This window comes from Hemicordylus capensis, chromosome 2 (genome assembly GCF_027244095.1).
Source record: "Hemicordylus capensis ecotype Gifberg chromosome 2, rHemCap1.1.pri, whole genome shotgun sequence".
NCBI classification, from domain to species: Eukaryota; Metazoa; Chordata; class Lepidosauria; order Squamata; family Cordylidae; genus Hemicordylus; species Hemicordylus capensis.
In genome coordinates this window covers 358,517,740-358,533,179 of record NC_069658.1, presented here as the reverse complement: position 1 = coordinate 358,533,179, position 15,440 = coordinate 358,517,740, and the positions used below count along the sequence as shown (strand labels likewise).

General features: G+C 42.2%; 1 protein-coding gene across 8 annotated transcripts in view; it reads left to right on the top strand.

Annotated features, from left to right (window-relative positions):
• Window positions 1-15,440, top strand: part of PRELID2 (PRELI domain containing 2) — a 58,121-nt gene that overhangs the window by 15,945 nt on the left and 26,736 nt on the right. For 7 of the 8 annotated variants that reach the window (XR_008318038.1, XM_053304029.1, XM_053304028.1 and 4 more), the window contains 3 exons: window positions 5,052-5,109; window positions 11,786-11,859; window positions 14,338-14,498. Coding sequence is in view for 7 of the 8 variants with exons in the window: in XM_053304027.1 (XP_053160002.1) it covers window positions 5,052-5,109; window positions 11,786-11,859; window positions 14,338-14,498 (293 nt within the window). In the remaining variant the exon portion in view is untranslated. Of the gene's footprint in view, window positions 1-4,673; window positions 4,693-5,051; window positions 5,110-11,785; window positions 11,860-14,337; window positions 14,499-15,440 lie in introns of those variants that run through there. The other variant, XM_053304033.1, reaches the window with a different exon arrangement.

The following is a 15,440-nucleotide window of genomic DNA, read 5'->3' as shown; positions in this document are numbered from 1 at the left end:
TTCTGCGACGATATCTATAACCATTGACAATAAAATTCTGGCAACCCAGGTCCTTGGGAATGACTTGATGTCTGGATAAAACAAACCAGTCAATAACACCTGTCTGACTGTGTAAACAAGAAATAATAATAATAATGATAATCTACTGAGTGTTTTCCTTTTGGGAAAACTCTATCTGCCTTTAAAGAGCATTCTGTGGAAGCTGCAGTGCTGTGAACAGTTAAACCTTTTCCACCTACTAGCTCTTAACTCATCTCCGTTTATACTAGACTGTGTACAAAATTGAGTCTATTCGTGGTTAAATAGTTAGGTAATAGAGTCTGCTATTTAGTGGAAGATGTATGCAAATGGCTTTTTTGTTTCACACGGATGGGTCTTACAGACTGTAAGTTTCATTGATAATGTAATTACACTATTACTTGCCATTTGAATGCTGCAAGCTGCATGGAAGCATCAGGCTTAACTGCCATTTAGCAATGTTTAAAATCTTTTACTTCACTTAATAAAAGTTTCCCTGCAATGAATATAGAAATGCATATTACAACTAGTATCTTGTACTGGAGTTGTACTCCCCCCCCCGCCCCCCGCAGCATTATTGATTACTTATACACTAGATATTCTAATCAGGATACAACACACAACAAACTAATTTTTTCACTATTCCTTTTTCTTTATTTGTTCTTTTGTATATTTCTCATACCATGTGATTTGCATTAGAGTATACACGTATACGATTGTACATTATTTTAGGACAGCAAAGTATCACTTGACATGCTTTAAAAATGTATTTATGTGAATAGGCACTATCTCAAATGGATCTGTGAAAGCACAAAGTGATTGAAGTGAAGGAGAAAAGAGTGAGGGAGAAACCAAGTCGTTAGGGAAGGAGAAGAACCCTTCTACCCCCAGACTAGTGATGAAGCCTACTTTTTAACCTACTTTCAAGTAGGCTTACGAGATCACCCGGCATTCTTTGTGTCCATGTGTGTGCCCCCCTCCACCAACTCTGCAACACCTGGACCAATATGACCCAAATTGGGTACAGTTGTAGGGACACCTCAACAGCATAGTTTGTGATGATATCATCCACCCTGATCCAAGATGGCGGACACATACACTTTTGAGGCACAAGTGGGCTAACTTGTGAACCGCTTCACCAAATTTGAACCAAATTTGCTTCAGCTGTAGGGACACATAGGGATGCCAATATGGCGTAATTAAAAAAGCAACAATTCTGAGGCTCCGGAACACAAAATGGTGGCTGGAAATGACCTCTGCAGTCATTTCTACCCACCCCGACCTGTAGATATGTGAAGTAGGCGTGTGTTTCCCCCTTTTTTTCTGCATATGCTAAGATTGGTGTGTTTTACACACCCGTGGATATGTGAATCTGCAGATATTGAGGTCTGCCTGTAGTATTTTTTAAAAGTTGTACACAAGTGACATAGCCTCTGAGCATAGACTGAGATCTATGATTTTTCCCCTTTAAGCCTTTTCCTCTTTAACCACTTAATGGTTAATGGCTGATATAATGGCTTAAGCAAAGTAGCCTCATTTAAATTAAAAGGACATTAGGCATTCCTTAACATGTTTTAATTTCAGTAGGATAACTTAGAGTAGTGTTCCTCATTATGTCAGTCACTATTTTTCTTGCTGTTTTCTCTACAAAGTAGGAGAGGATGGATTATTGGCATTTTTATTAGCCTACTTTCCAGTAGGCTTATGAGATCATCCAGCATTCTGTGTTTCCATGTGTGTGTCCCCTCCTATCAACTTCGCAGTGCCTGGACCAATATGAACCAAATTGTGTACAGTTGTAGGGACACCTCAACGGTGTAGTTTGTGATGATGTCATCCACCCTGATTCAAGATGGCAGATGCTAATGGGCTAACTTGTGGACTGTTTAACCAGTTTGAACCAAATTAGGTACAGTTGTAGTGAGTGACACACAGGGACACCTCAATGGCATAGTTTGTGATGATGTCATCCAGCCCAATTCAAGATGGCGGACACGTGCAAATTTGAGGCACAAGTGATCTAACTTGTGGACCATGATTTGAATCAAATTTAGACCAGTTGTAGTGAAAGTAGGCTGATTAGTTCTTACTAGAACAACTTGTTTTAAATATACTAACAGATCTTATGCCCTGTGGGCTGCTTTAGCTAATGTGAGATTCTTTGAGAACAAGCTGTTTGCTGGGTAGGGTGGTGGTGGGTTTACTTAACAGGATTTTTACATTGTTTTCCACGCACATTTTAAAAAGAACCTTTCCATTATTCTCCCCTTACCCAAGACCATTTCCAGGAATTGTTTAACTGTTCCCTCATTATATGGAAGCAAGTCTCACTGAGTTTAATAGAGTTTACTTTATTCTAGGTGTGCACATAGAATTGTAGGTTCAGTTATCAAAATGCTGCTGGAAAAGGCATGTGTACTCCAGCCCAGCACCCTCTTTCTCACATTGCTCAGCTACATGCTTCCAGAATGCTCTAAACAAGTGCAGCAAGGAAATCCCAGAAACCATTCCCACCCAGTGCCAACAAACTATTATTGTGTTGTAGACTTCCCTTAAACATGGAGGTTCTACACGAGAGCCACATTGCCTGTGAATATGGAGGCTTCATTTCTTATGTATAGCCAGTTGAAGCATCCATATTCACAGGCAGTTTGGCTCTGATGTAGAACCTCTATGTCCAAGAGCAGTCTACACCAGAATGATGGTTACTTGGTGCTGGGTGGGAATGGTTTTTAGGATATCCTTGAGGTTCCTCCTTTTGGAACTTGCTAGCAGGGTTCCTTGGTCGCAATCCTATACATTTTTACTCAGAAGTAATCTCCAGAGAACTAAATGGGGTTCTCCCCTTCTGTGCTTTGCTGAAGGGCTGGGAAGAAAGGGAAAAAAGAGACATTCTTGCCTAGGATCTCTGCTGGCCCTGATTTCTATGTGTGTTTACTCAGAAGTAAGCTCCAGTAGAATCAATGGAATTACTTTCTAGTAGATTATTTCAAGTTTTGCTGAGTGCCTGTGCTTCCCCCCTTTTGTGGAGGTGAGAGAAAGGGGGCAGAGGGAGAAAACAAATGTCCAGGAAAGGGAGGGGGACGGAATGGTTTACTATACAAGTGTCACAGTGCTCATAGACTGTCCTTATCAGGCACCTATGCTCAAAACCAGAAAGTCACTCACTAGAAATTGCCAGGACTTGCCCCTCCCTCCCAACTTTAGTTTCAGAATTCTTAGTGGGCAGACTCAGTCATGCTCTTCGCTCACTTTCTCTTAGTTATTTTTCCTGTTGTTATGGGAGTTTCAAACAGTAATCATTTAAAAATCACTAGATCGATGCTTATCAAACCATCAAAAGGCATCGGTCCTTTATGGACCTGAATTTTGGGGGATGCTAAAAAGACATAAAACATTTACAAATATACATTATCTGTCACCAAAACTTTGAAATCTCTTTTTAGGAGTTAAAAACCTAAACTGCTGTATTTTAGCCATTTTGCAATGGATTTGCACCAAATGTGGATGGGTGGTGTCTCTTGCCCCCTAGTCAATGTTTGCACGATTTCAGAGGGATTGGGTGGATACCTTTTGACTTTATAAGCAATAGAATGTTCAGGGCTTATAATGGCAGAATGTTGAAAACACTTCTCGTCTTAACTATACTGGCACAACTGTGCCAGTATAATGATAAGTTCTGTAAACAGTGCCATAAATACTCTTTGGCTGTCATGGTTACTGTATCACATGAGAAGCAGACCATATACCTTTTAAACAAATTCAAGCAACATAGTTACAAGTTTTGCTCTTTATAGTAGCCCGAAATGCAAAAGTGAGTGTGAAAAGTAAACAAATAACTTTGATATTTGCCTTGCATCACAATCTTTTGTTGATTCATAGACAGGGAAAAATATTAATTCTAAGAAAACATAACACTATTATGCAGATGACCTAATGTGTACAAAGAAATTAAACTTATTTTGGCATGATTGACTGTGCAGCAAGTAAAGCAGACTACCTACTCCAAAATCTAAATAAAAAATTATGGCGGGGTGGGGGAAAGAGTTGAAATAGATTTAAGTAAAGTAAAGTGTGCCATCAAGTCGATTTTGACTCCTGGTACTCATGGAGCCCTGTGGTTTTCTTTGGTAGGAGTCGTTTACCATTGCCTCTTCCCGTGCAGTATGAAATTATGCCTTTCAGCATCTTCCTATATTGCTGCTGCCCAACATAGTACCAGCAGGGATTCGAACTGGCAACCTTCTGCTTGTTAGTCAAGGATTTCCCCACTGCGCCACTTAAGATGGATTTGAAATAGATTAACAATTCACATTTTGCCTTGAAATTGGAAGAGGTGCATTTGTAAAGTTTTTGATAGTTAAATATGAAAATTCAGATTTTCTCCTGGCTTTTCCTGAGATGAATTTTAGGATAGTTCAAAATGGGTAGATTTTAAAGTATCACATGTTTCAAATTCCACCATACAATTATGAGGGTAATTTTTCCCCTTACAATTACAGGGTGAGAATTTTTGACGTCCCCAAATCCACCCTGGTGCAACTTTACTTCGGTCACAGATGGCACTATTAGATTGTCCACAGACTGGATATTATTGTTTTTATTTGAGATTCTGTGTGGGTAGGATGAAATCCGGAGGATTTTGGAGAATTTCCAGCTTTGTCAGTTCTGAAGGTATCTTGTATATTCAGAGATAAATTTGGTTTGGTATTACGGGTAAAGTACTAGGTTTTGAGGAAGGCTTAGGTAGAATTTTAAAACCAATACTTAAGGTATTTTATGTGCTAATGTTTAAGAAGAAGCATAATTAGCTAATCAAAATTTACTGTTAAAAGTTATCTTAAGATTCTTCCTTGGAAAACTTTTGAGTTAGTTTAGATTCGTAGCAAACAGTTGAAATAATTATATGTTCTTTCCCCTAAGCTATTGAGAGACTCAATGAAAAATGCTTCTTGATATTATAAGTGAGTGTTGCAGATTTTCTTCTACCTATGTGATCCATTGTGATGTTTATGCTTTGCATTTTTCTGTAGTATCCCAGTCCCATGGAGAAACATGTTACAGCTGTAAAAACTGTAGAAGAGAAAATGGGTAAGTTGGATACTTTCCTGTTTATGTCCAGTGCTCAGTGAAGACTGTTTAAAATTTAGTTTTCAATTACTTATGTCAAGATTATATTCAGAATATTTTGTTGAACCTCCTGTTTATAGTACGTATATTTTGTAGAATGCACACAAACATTTTGATGGCTTTTTCAGGGAATTGATAGCCAGTGCATCAGATCTTGCTTCTGACTAGAACTAGTCTTAAAAATGCAATGAGTTTACTCTGCTTCAAAAGTGATCAGTTGGTTTGTGGTGGTGTAAATACTATGGTTTCTTAAAACTTATAGGTGGATTTAAAAAAAAATAAATAGTTGGGTTTCTTAACACTTATAGATGAGGGTGATATGAACAGGCAGGTAGACCCCTTTTTAGAACTAGGGCCTGCTCTGAGGCCCCCCCAAAAGCTAAATGGCTAGATTGAGGCCTGTGTCTGGATTGTTGTTCTAGCAGGAAGCTGAACTATGACTTTGATTTTTTCTCTAAGCCAAGCCAGTGAACAGAAATGCTATTCTTGAGAGATGAAAGAGAGAGGGGAATTTTCCCTCGCTCTCCCAGCCTTGAAGCCTGTTTACTGCCTTGCAAAAAGCCTTGGGCTGCTCGTGACTTGCTAAAATCAATTGTGAGAACTAGTTTGGCATAGGTCAAGTGTAATCATATCTAGCTGATTTAGGAAATTATAAGAAACCACATATAGATAACCGCCTACCACTATGGGGGAACATGACATTCATATAACACTGAGACCCCCCTCTTGCTTATGTAACATGTTCTGTCTTTCTAACGTATTTCTCTGGGATGAAGAACATCAACAAGGATCTGAGTTGGCAACAAGCCAGGGTCACTGGACATTAAAAAAGTGTCTCTATCTTGAATTTGATCAGACAAAGAGCCAGGCCGGGCTTCTGATTGGCTTCTTGCCTGGAGGGCGAGAGAGGACTCAGGGAGCAGGGCCAGAGTTTGTTTATCAAAGTGGAGACACTCTGAGGAGATGGGGTGATTTTGACTTTGAGAGTTGGCAAAAAAGTATGAAAAACTGCAGACAGCCATTCATGGGGGAAGGGAATTCATGGGCTTCTTTATAGAAGAGGCACTATGTAGCCCCTCTCCTTTAGAAAGGAGGGGAATGCCAGATGCTGCTTTCAATTGAGAACAGCGTTGTGTGGCCCTTTCCCTGCATTTTTAGAGCCAAAGTCATCCTCCCACCGGGAAAGCCAGCCGAAGGAAGGACTGCCCTCCGGAGCTCGTTCCAGCTGACATGGGAGCTGGTAAATAACTGCCCAGAGCCATGCCTTCACAAACCAGCCACTTCTGACTAACACACCTGCTTCCCCCCTTCTTTTCCCCTCTGTCCCTGGATCTTTTCTCTTAACTATCCTGAGCTCCAGCAAAGTCCCTGCCACAGCCATCGTTTGCCAGGTGGCAGGAAATGGCATCTGTCTCTCCCTCTCCACCTTCTGGTCCCTCCTTCTCTCCCTTCTTAAGGTGCCTTAATGGTCATTCCTCTTGCCAGTCTCCTCCCCTTCGCTGAAAGCTGTACTTTAGCTTTTCTCTCTCTCTGCCAGCACAGCTTCTGGATTGTTTTGGAACAATCAGGAGATAGCAGAAGGCCTTCAACTACTTGCTCCTAATGAAAGGAAACTGTTTTAAACCATTCAGCATTTAGTAGAAGGGTTAGAAAGAAATGCTTTTTCTGTTAAGAGTCAAAGATGCCTTGCACTTATTATTGGTATGAGTCAACTGTCATAGAAATTATTAGACCAAATTAAAGGGAAAACACTGATTGAATTGCCAGGTTGAGGGAATTGTTTTGAATTGCTACTATGTAACAGCAAGATAAGGCAGAAGATGAATTCCTCAGTTTGCTGATAACACGACTGTCTGTTTCTTGGTGAGGCCAACACTCTTTCCTAGCTAGCAGCTCTGCATTTTGAGAAAGGGAAAAAATGATTTTAGGAATGCTTCGAGCAGTTACTGAACACTACACTACAATAATAGAAAAATGAATTTGATTACTTGCTTATATGCCTAATCACCTACACTTGTAATCATTAGCCTTAATAAAGCCCATTAAAACTCACAGTTGTGAGTGTGTGTGATCTTTCTTTCTCCAGAATCACCTATGAATCTCTGAAAATGAACATTTGAGGCAGCTTGTTGGCTGCATGTGGTAGGATAAGGGGGAGATCAACCACCACCACTGCCCACCCCCTTATCGTATCAAGGGGGAAATGCATTTCCCTTCTAGTGATTGATTGACTGATTAAGTGCCATCAAGTTGACTCTTAGCGACCATATAGATAGATTCTCTCCAGGATGATCTGTCTTCAACTTGGCCTTTAAAGTCTCTCAGCGGTGCATTCACTGCTGTCATAATCGAGTCCATCCAACTTGCTGCTGGTCATCCTCTTCTTCTCTTTCCTTCAACCTTTCCCAGCATTATGAACTTTTCAAGGAAGCTGGGTTTTTGCATAATGTGTCAATAGTATGATAGTTTGAGCCTGGTCATTTGTGCCTTGAGTGAAACTTCTTGTTCTATGATGCATTTGTTTGTTTTTTCCTGGCTGTCCATGGTATCCTCAAAAGTCTTATCCATAACCAAAGTTCAAAAGCGTCAATACTTTTTATATCTTGTTTCTTCAAAGTCCAGCTTTTGCATCCATAGAGTGTCATGGGAAAAACCATGGTCCGAACCATTCTAATCTTTGTAGGCATAGACACATCATGGCATCTACATGTCCTTTCCAAGTCTGCGGTTTATTTCTTGACTGCTGGATCCTCTACTGTTAGGAACATAGGAACATAGGAAACTGCCATATACTGAGTCAGAACATTGGTCTATCTAGCTCTGTGTTGTCTTCACAGACTGGCAGCAGCTTCTCCAAGGTTGCAGGCAGGAATCTCTCTCAGCCCTATCTTGGAGAAGCCAGGGAGGGAACTTGAAACCTTCTGCTCTTCCCAGAGCAGCTTCATCCCCTGAGGGGAATATCTTGCAGTGCTCACACATCAAGTCTCCCATTCATATGCAACCAGGGCTGACCCTGCTTAGCTGTGGGGACAAGTCATGCTTGCTACCACAAGACCAGCTCTCCTCTCCTGTTGATGGTCGATCCTAAAAGGCAGAAGCTATCCAACGCTTCAATGTCTTAATTATCAATTCTAGTTGTTGTACCCATAGTCATTAGTTTAGTCTTCTTTACATTTAGTCGTAGTCCCATTTTTTCACTGTGCTTCTTGACTTTCATTACTAGAGCCTGCAGATCATCTGCATTCTCAGCTATCAGAGTGGTGTCATCAGCGTAGCGCAGTTTACACTATGAGAGTTTAAACAAGAAGGTTAATTTGAAAATAATCATGTCCCATCACTTTAAATTACAAAGGTTCATACATCTAAAATGCAGCTTGGCACTTATGACCTAAGTCATAATCCACAACAGAGCTGCCTCTTTGCTTCTGCTTACTTTTTGTGTTTGCTTTTTTTTTTTTTTTTGGAAAGCTCTAGAGGCTGTTCTCATGAGCAGCCTAGCCTGCTAGTGTGGAGCACCAGGATCCATGTGGAATCTGGTGCTCCCACCCAGCCTAACCCACTCCCAAGCCTGGCTATTAGCTGAGGTTAAGCAAGCAAGCGCTCCCTTAACGCTCCCTCCATATTCCCTGGTGAAACTTGGTGTTTCTCCTTCAGGCAGATGCAACAGATCTGGCAGTGGCTTAAATGGCTCTGGAATAGGGAGAGGAGAGGGCTCTTTCTCAGCTTCCTACCTCCATATCTCTTTTTTCATGTTGCTTGGACACAGATAGTGTTTGCTTGAAAGGCAGCAGAGTGAAGAGAGAACTCTTCCCATATTGTCCACAGGTATTCATCAGGCATGTCTATGCTGGCATCAGCTCGAAAGGTTGTGAGGCAGGAGACTGGAAGAAAACTCTCCTCCACTTTCTACTCTACAACCCCTTCATATGCCTTGCCTGCTGCCCAAATGCAGCCCATTTGCTTCCCTGCCCTGTGGCTTCCTTTTTTCGATTTCTATCCAGACTGAATATGGACTTGTGGGATTGCCAGTCTACCTTGACAACTTGTAGAAGTGGGATATGGCAGAGAAAAATATACCTGAAATGTTTTGATTGGGCAGCAAGTTGTGGCAAGTAATTAGTTAATTGCTACAAGTAAGTATCAGTGAAGAGCTTGATGTGTTTCAGTGACAAGTAAAATATACAGTACATAGGAAGCTGCCATATACTGAGTCAGACCATTGGTCTAGCTAGCTCAGTATTGTCTTCACAGACTGGCAGCGACTTCTCCAAAGTTGCAGGCAGGACTCTCTCTCAGCCCTATCTTGGAGAAGCCAGGGAGGGAACTTTTTGAAACATTCTGCTCTTCCCAGAGCGGCTCCATCCCCTGAGGGGAATATCTTTCAGTGCTCACACTTCTAGTCTCCCATTTATGTGCAACCAGGGCCGACCCTGCTTAGCTAAGGGGACAAGTCATGCTTGCTACCACAAGACCAGCTCTCCTCTCCGTATAGTAGTAGTAGTATGTTGCTATATCATTCTGTTCAGATCTGTATATGAATGTATATTATGTAGTTCTTTATGTAGACATGCATTTTTGTTGTATTCACAGCATCTGAAAACACTTATAGAACATAAAAATAAATCAGAGCTTGCCTCTGCTTCATTACCTTCCACTTAGCAGCTGGGTCTTTGAGGGGACAGAGGAGCAGAAGCCAAGATGAAGGAAAAGGAAATGAGTAGTAGTGTACCTCCAATGGAAACACCCATGAAGATCTGAATGCTAACCATGTTGAGTAACTGAGGCAGAATTTCCAACATAAATTCTCCCATTCTCTTCTACTTGGTCTGTTTGGGACTTTTTGGAGACATGGGAGTGAGAACTAAGTTATTTATTTTTCAAGTGTTTACATTCTGGAGTTTTCAGTGTATGTGTTTGTGATATATAGATGAATATAAATATATAAAAGAATTCCATCCCTTTCTCTTGGGATATATCAGTTTATGACTCCTTGTAAATGTGTCACATTGGGAAAGCCAAATATATTGCCAGCGTGGTTATTTAAAGCCTACTACAAAATCCTGCTTCCCAGATAAACTTGTGTAAGGAAGATATTCACTTCTTCCTGAGAACCATTTTTCCACTGGGCTATTTGCCCAGTCAGATCATCAGTTAACAGCATCCTGAGGTTTCTGCACTTGATTGGGATCATTAAATATTAAATGCAAAGTGAGTTTGGAAGCCAGTCACGTTCTTATTGTAGCTAAATAACTATAATTTCTGAAGGGTTTTTTTTTTTTAAAGATAGCTTTGTTCCTGTCACCAGCCCGACTCAATATAAAAATAAATTTTGATTGTCCAAGAGAATTGCTTTAGGCCTCAGACATTGACAATGGTGGGCGGAGAGGTATTTTGCACTCTTAGGATGTACTTCAGAATGCAGAGTGAGCCATTCTTGATCTGAAGTGCTGACCCAGGAAGATATTTGAAGCTAGCAACAGAAGTGCTTCAGATATTAACTCCCTAACTGCTATATGCCAAATCTTTCAGTGACATCCCAGCCAATTCTGTGAAGGCTGAGTTTGGCATTATGTGTGATGCGTTGTTACCATCAGCATAGCTGCCAATATGTTTCTTGATCTGTACCATCTGTTCCCTTGCTGTTAGGGACTTCTGGTGTGTTGAGGGGGGCACAGATACATCACCCTTCTTAAACTAAGCATAGAATCCTTAAACTCTTCCATCCTGGTCCATCTAGCTGTTGGGCAAGGATCTTCTGGCAGCTAAAGGATGGAAGGAAACAAAATCCATCCACCACATACAAAGGCTGTTCACACAAGCAGCCAAATCCAGTCTTGGGCAGCCCGGCCCGGGCTTAGCTGCCTATGTGAAGCACCCGGATTGATCCCGATCCTGGCACTGCCTTGGCCCCAGGCTTTAACAACAACAAAATATTTATATACTGCTTTTCAACAAAGGTTTGCAAAGTGGTTTTACAGAGAGAAATAATAAATAAACAAATAAGATGGATCCCTGTCCCCAAAGGGCTTACAAGCTGGAAAGAAACATAAGATATACACCAGCAACAGTCACTGGAGTTGTACTGTGTTGGAGGTGGATAGGGCCAGTCACTCTCCCCCTGCTCAGTAAAGAGAATCACCACATTAAAAAGGTGCCTCTTTGCCCAGTTAGCAGGGGTGCAACCTGGGTTTTAAGGCACAAGGATCCTTGTGCCTTAAAACGATCCGGATCCTTAAGCCCAGGATCCGGATTGAGAGTGCGCATGGGCTTCAGGCAGCCTGCACACACACAGAGCCAGGCAGCAAGAGTGCCCGGCTGAGGGAGGGATCCCTCAATGCACCACGCTTTTGGCACGGTGCATTGTGGGATGCCAGAGGACTTTCTCTTCCGGCTCCTTGCTCCGTCACTTGCTGCAGCACTGCTCATGTGCCGCTGCGAGTGGCAGAGTGACTAGGGGAGGGAGATTGTGTGCATCCTCTCCCCCGCCTCCATTGGTGAATTGGGTCATATGTGGGTCAACCTCACAGGCTTCCTAGCCTTCTTGCTTTATAGTTTTGCTATTTTTGTTTTGTTTCTGAAAAAAATCTACATTTGCCAAAGCAGCATTTTGTAACTTGGTTTGTTCTGTTCTGCTCAGATTTGTCTACTGGGATAATATACCGGAAAAGGATTGCAACGTGCCAGAATGTAATTCCACAAATTTTAAGAAAGGTAATTAATTTCAACCAAGGCTGAAACTTCTTGAGTTATCTTTGTTTTTGAGGACATAGAGAAAATACACTGGTTTGTGCTGTGAAAATTGCCCACTTGACTTGAGAGTAGGGGTATGCACCGAACCGCCACATTGCGGTCCAGCACTGGGGTGGGGGTCGCTTTAAGAGCGGCGGGAGGGTTTACTTATCCCTCCAGCCGCTTTCTGCGGTGGCGCCGTAATTAATAGAGTAATTGGGGTGGCAGGATACCTCCCTGCCGCCCCTTCCCCGCTGCGGCTCTGCAAAGCTCCCAGTAATGCTTTGCGCGTGCGCATGTCGTGTGTGTGCTTCATGTCACTGACGTACGCGCGCGCAAAGGTATCCTGCCGCCCCAATTACTCTACTAATTACGGCGCCACCGCGGAAAGCGGCTGGAGGGGTAAGTAAACCCTCCTGCCGCTCTTAAAGCGACCCCCCACCCCCAATCCAGACCACCCAGGTCCGGACCCATCCCTACTTGAGAGCTAGATGATCCAAGTGGCAGGAGAATAGGTATGTGTTTCAAACCAAATATTATGATGATGCCTTAAAATGATAATTTTCAAGAACAAGCCTTAACCTTTGTATAGAAGTGCAGGAAGGAAAACGGAGCAACTTCCTTGTAGTCTTACCAAGGAATCTTGTTTTGGAATCAAAGTGGAATAGATCTTTTGTTCCACTTAAATTTTCTTGGGTGCTAAACTTTTATATATGCATTTAATACAAATCTACTATGCAGATACAGTGGTGCCTCAGAGACAAACCCTTGAGACAAAGTCTGGGGGTCAATGCATGTTTCTCATGTGATGGCTGCAACATCAAGTGTTAGCTTACATTCATGAATGAGCCATTGCAGATTTGTCACCGCAGATAAAAAATTTATACTGGCCACCCCAAATGCAGTCCTCCTCAGTGTAGTCACTTCACAGATCAAAACCGCCGCTAAGATACACTCTCTGCTAGCATTGGCTTGTTGTCTTAGCTCCTTGAGGCACATGCTGCTGCTGGCCACTCTGAGCTGCCCACCTTGCTGCCCCGCCCACCTTGCCTTCCATGGTGAGTCACCGCTTGGTGTAGCAGGCTGGCCAGGCTATGTGCATCCAATAGCAGCTTCATCCAGTTGTCTCTGTTTGTCATATCTGCTGCCCCACCTCTCCCCCCCCCCCACCCGCCGCCTTATACCAAGCTTGTATACTTTATCTTCTCCAGTTCACTGAGAGGGAAGAAGGGCAGAGGTGGGGATAGTGAGGAAGGCAGGGCTGGTGAAGAGGAAGAAGATTAGAGACAAGGCAGGGATGGTTGCAACAGGAAGGTGGAGCGATGCCTGCAGTGGAGGAATAGGGTGGAGTGCTTGCACTTGCTGCCTCATGGTGCACTCACCACCTGAGGTTGGGATCTCGAGGGAGAGCCATCCCTGCTCTCTTATGGAGCATTGCTTAAGCAAGTGTTTGACCTAGTTAGTGACTGGCTTTCTTAGGTGGTTTTGTGGTGTTGCTATTCTATCCCCCCATCCCCGCTTCTGCTGGTTTTATTACCTGTTGTGGTGGTGTGCATGTGTTCTATCATGTTATGTGTTAACTTTACTGTCTTTTATGCACACAAGGTGAGATGGAAATACACTGCCCTTTCAGTGTGTAACTTGTGGTAGTGACTGTTAGCCACTTTAGTTTTGTTGAAATAGAATTGTTCATCATAATAACACTGTCAGACCAACCTGTGATGTGAGACCGTGTTCTTCAGTTTGATAGACAAACTTGGGTAGCCTGTGCTAGGGAAAATATAGGAATGCTGGAGTATCACTTTACAGAAGAGACTTCTAGGATTGGAAAGCTGTCTGGGAGGAGAAGAATTAACAGTGCTTTCAGATTTACAAGCAAATTGCTTTCCTGAAGTGTTCATAATGTAGATGTTTTACTATGTATCATGCTGCATTTTGTGAGCTGTTGACTTTTTTACTTACTTGTGTACCTTGAAACTCAATTTCTGTCACATTTCTGTTTGCCTTTTCCATGCCTCATCCAGATGGGGAAACATAATCCTTCCAGGTACCAAACAGAATATAAAATAAACAAAATGTTTTGGCTGATTGTCTTGTATATAACAGGTGGCAAATGACTTCTGTTAGAATCCATTACTTTAAACAGGGCAGCTAAAAGGAAACATAAATTAAGATGAGATTTTACTTAAAATGTTGCAGTTGGAAAAATATAGCTAGTCATTGATCAGTAAGAATAAATAGTTGAATGCTGCATGATTTCACCACTAACTGCTAAAGTTAATTTGTGTGTGAGTTCCAAAAGATGTGTGGTTATTGATGGGCTTCATCCTTAGTATGTAACTATTAATCCTTCATTTTATGGCACGAGGATGGAAATAAATGATAAATATGGGGAAAGATCTTGCTTTCCTTTATCAAGACCTTGACATGTTTGTAATATATAATTATTATATCTGACAGGTCAGTGTCCTAAAAGTGTCTGATGTCTACTTAGAAGAGGAATCTTGGCTTAATATGCAGGAAAGAATTATGTCTATGAAGACTCGGTGCCTTACATGGACACAGTATGCCACTCTAAAAGAAGAATCCATTTTCAGGGAAAGCTTGGAGAATCCAAATTGGTAAGGTGTAGATTCTGTATGTGCAAAGTGGCTATTTTATTTATTTATTTGATTTGTATACTGCCTTTTATTAAAAATAATCCCAAGATCGTTTACAATACTGGAGACCTTTGTTTTCCACGGATTCACATCACAGATTCACCTGTTTGGGGCCCCCTGCCTGCATATCAACTCAGTTATAGTTCTGCTTATTTGCAGTTTTCTGCCCTCACAATAACTGAAGAGCTGCTTCTTTAAGTCTCCTGGCATGCCAGCTAAGGAGCAGGGAAAATGGCCATTAAATGGTCACTCTCCCCACTGCCTGGCTGGTGTGCAGGGAGGCTTAAAGAGGGGTGCGAGCGACCGGATGCCTCCCTTGCCACCTTTTTAATCCTCCTGGGGCTTAGAGAGACAGCGAGGAATGCCCCCAGCTATTTGCACCACTTCTTGGTGCAAGCCTGCCCGCTTGCACGGGGAGACTTTAAGAAGCGGCATGAATGACCAGGTGCCATCCTCGCTGCTTCTCTAAGCCTTTAGAGAGGTGGCGAGGAAGGTTCGTATCCACTTGCACCTCTGCTTTAAGTCTCCCTGTGCACCACCTGGGCAGCAGGGAGAGTGGCTATTAAAATGGTCACTCTCACTGCTTCCCATCTGGTGCACAGGGAGACTTAAAGCAGCGGCCTGAGTGGCTGGGACCACTCGCACCGCCTGAGTGCCGAACCGAACCTCCCAGAATGGAACCCCCATGGAAAAAAGAGGGCCTCCTGTATATTTAAAAATCAATACCAATCTATCAATTAAACAGTAAAAACAATACAAATTTTGAAGTGGATATTAAACATAGTACAAATCTATTTTCAAAGTTCTAAAAACCCCATATAAACAATAATACACAGATACAGAGCATCAGCAAAAACTAAAATAGCACTCTTGTACTCAGCACTCTTCTACTACTTAGCCTGA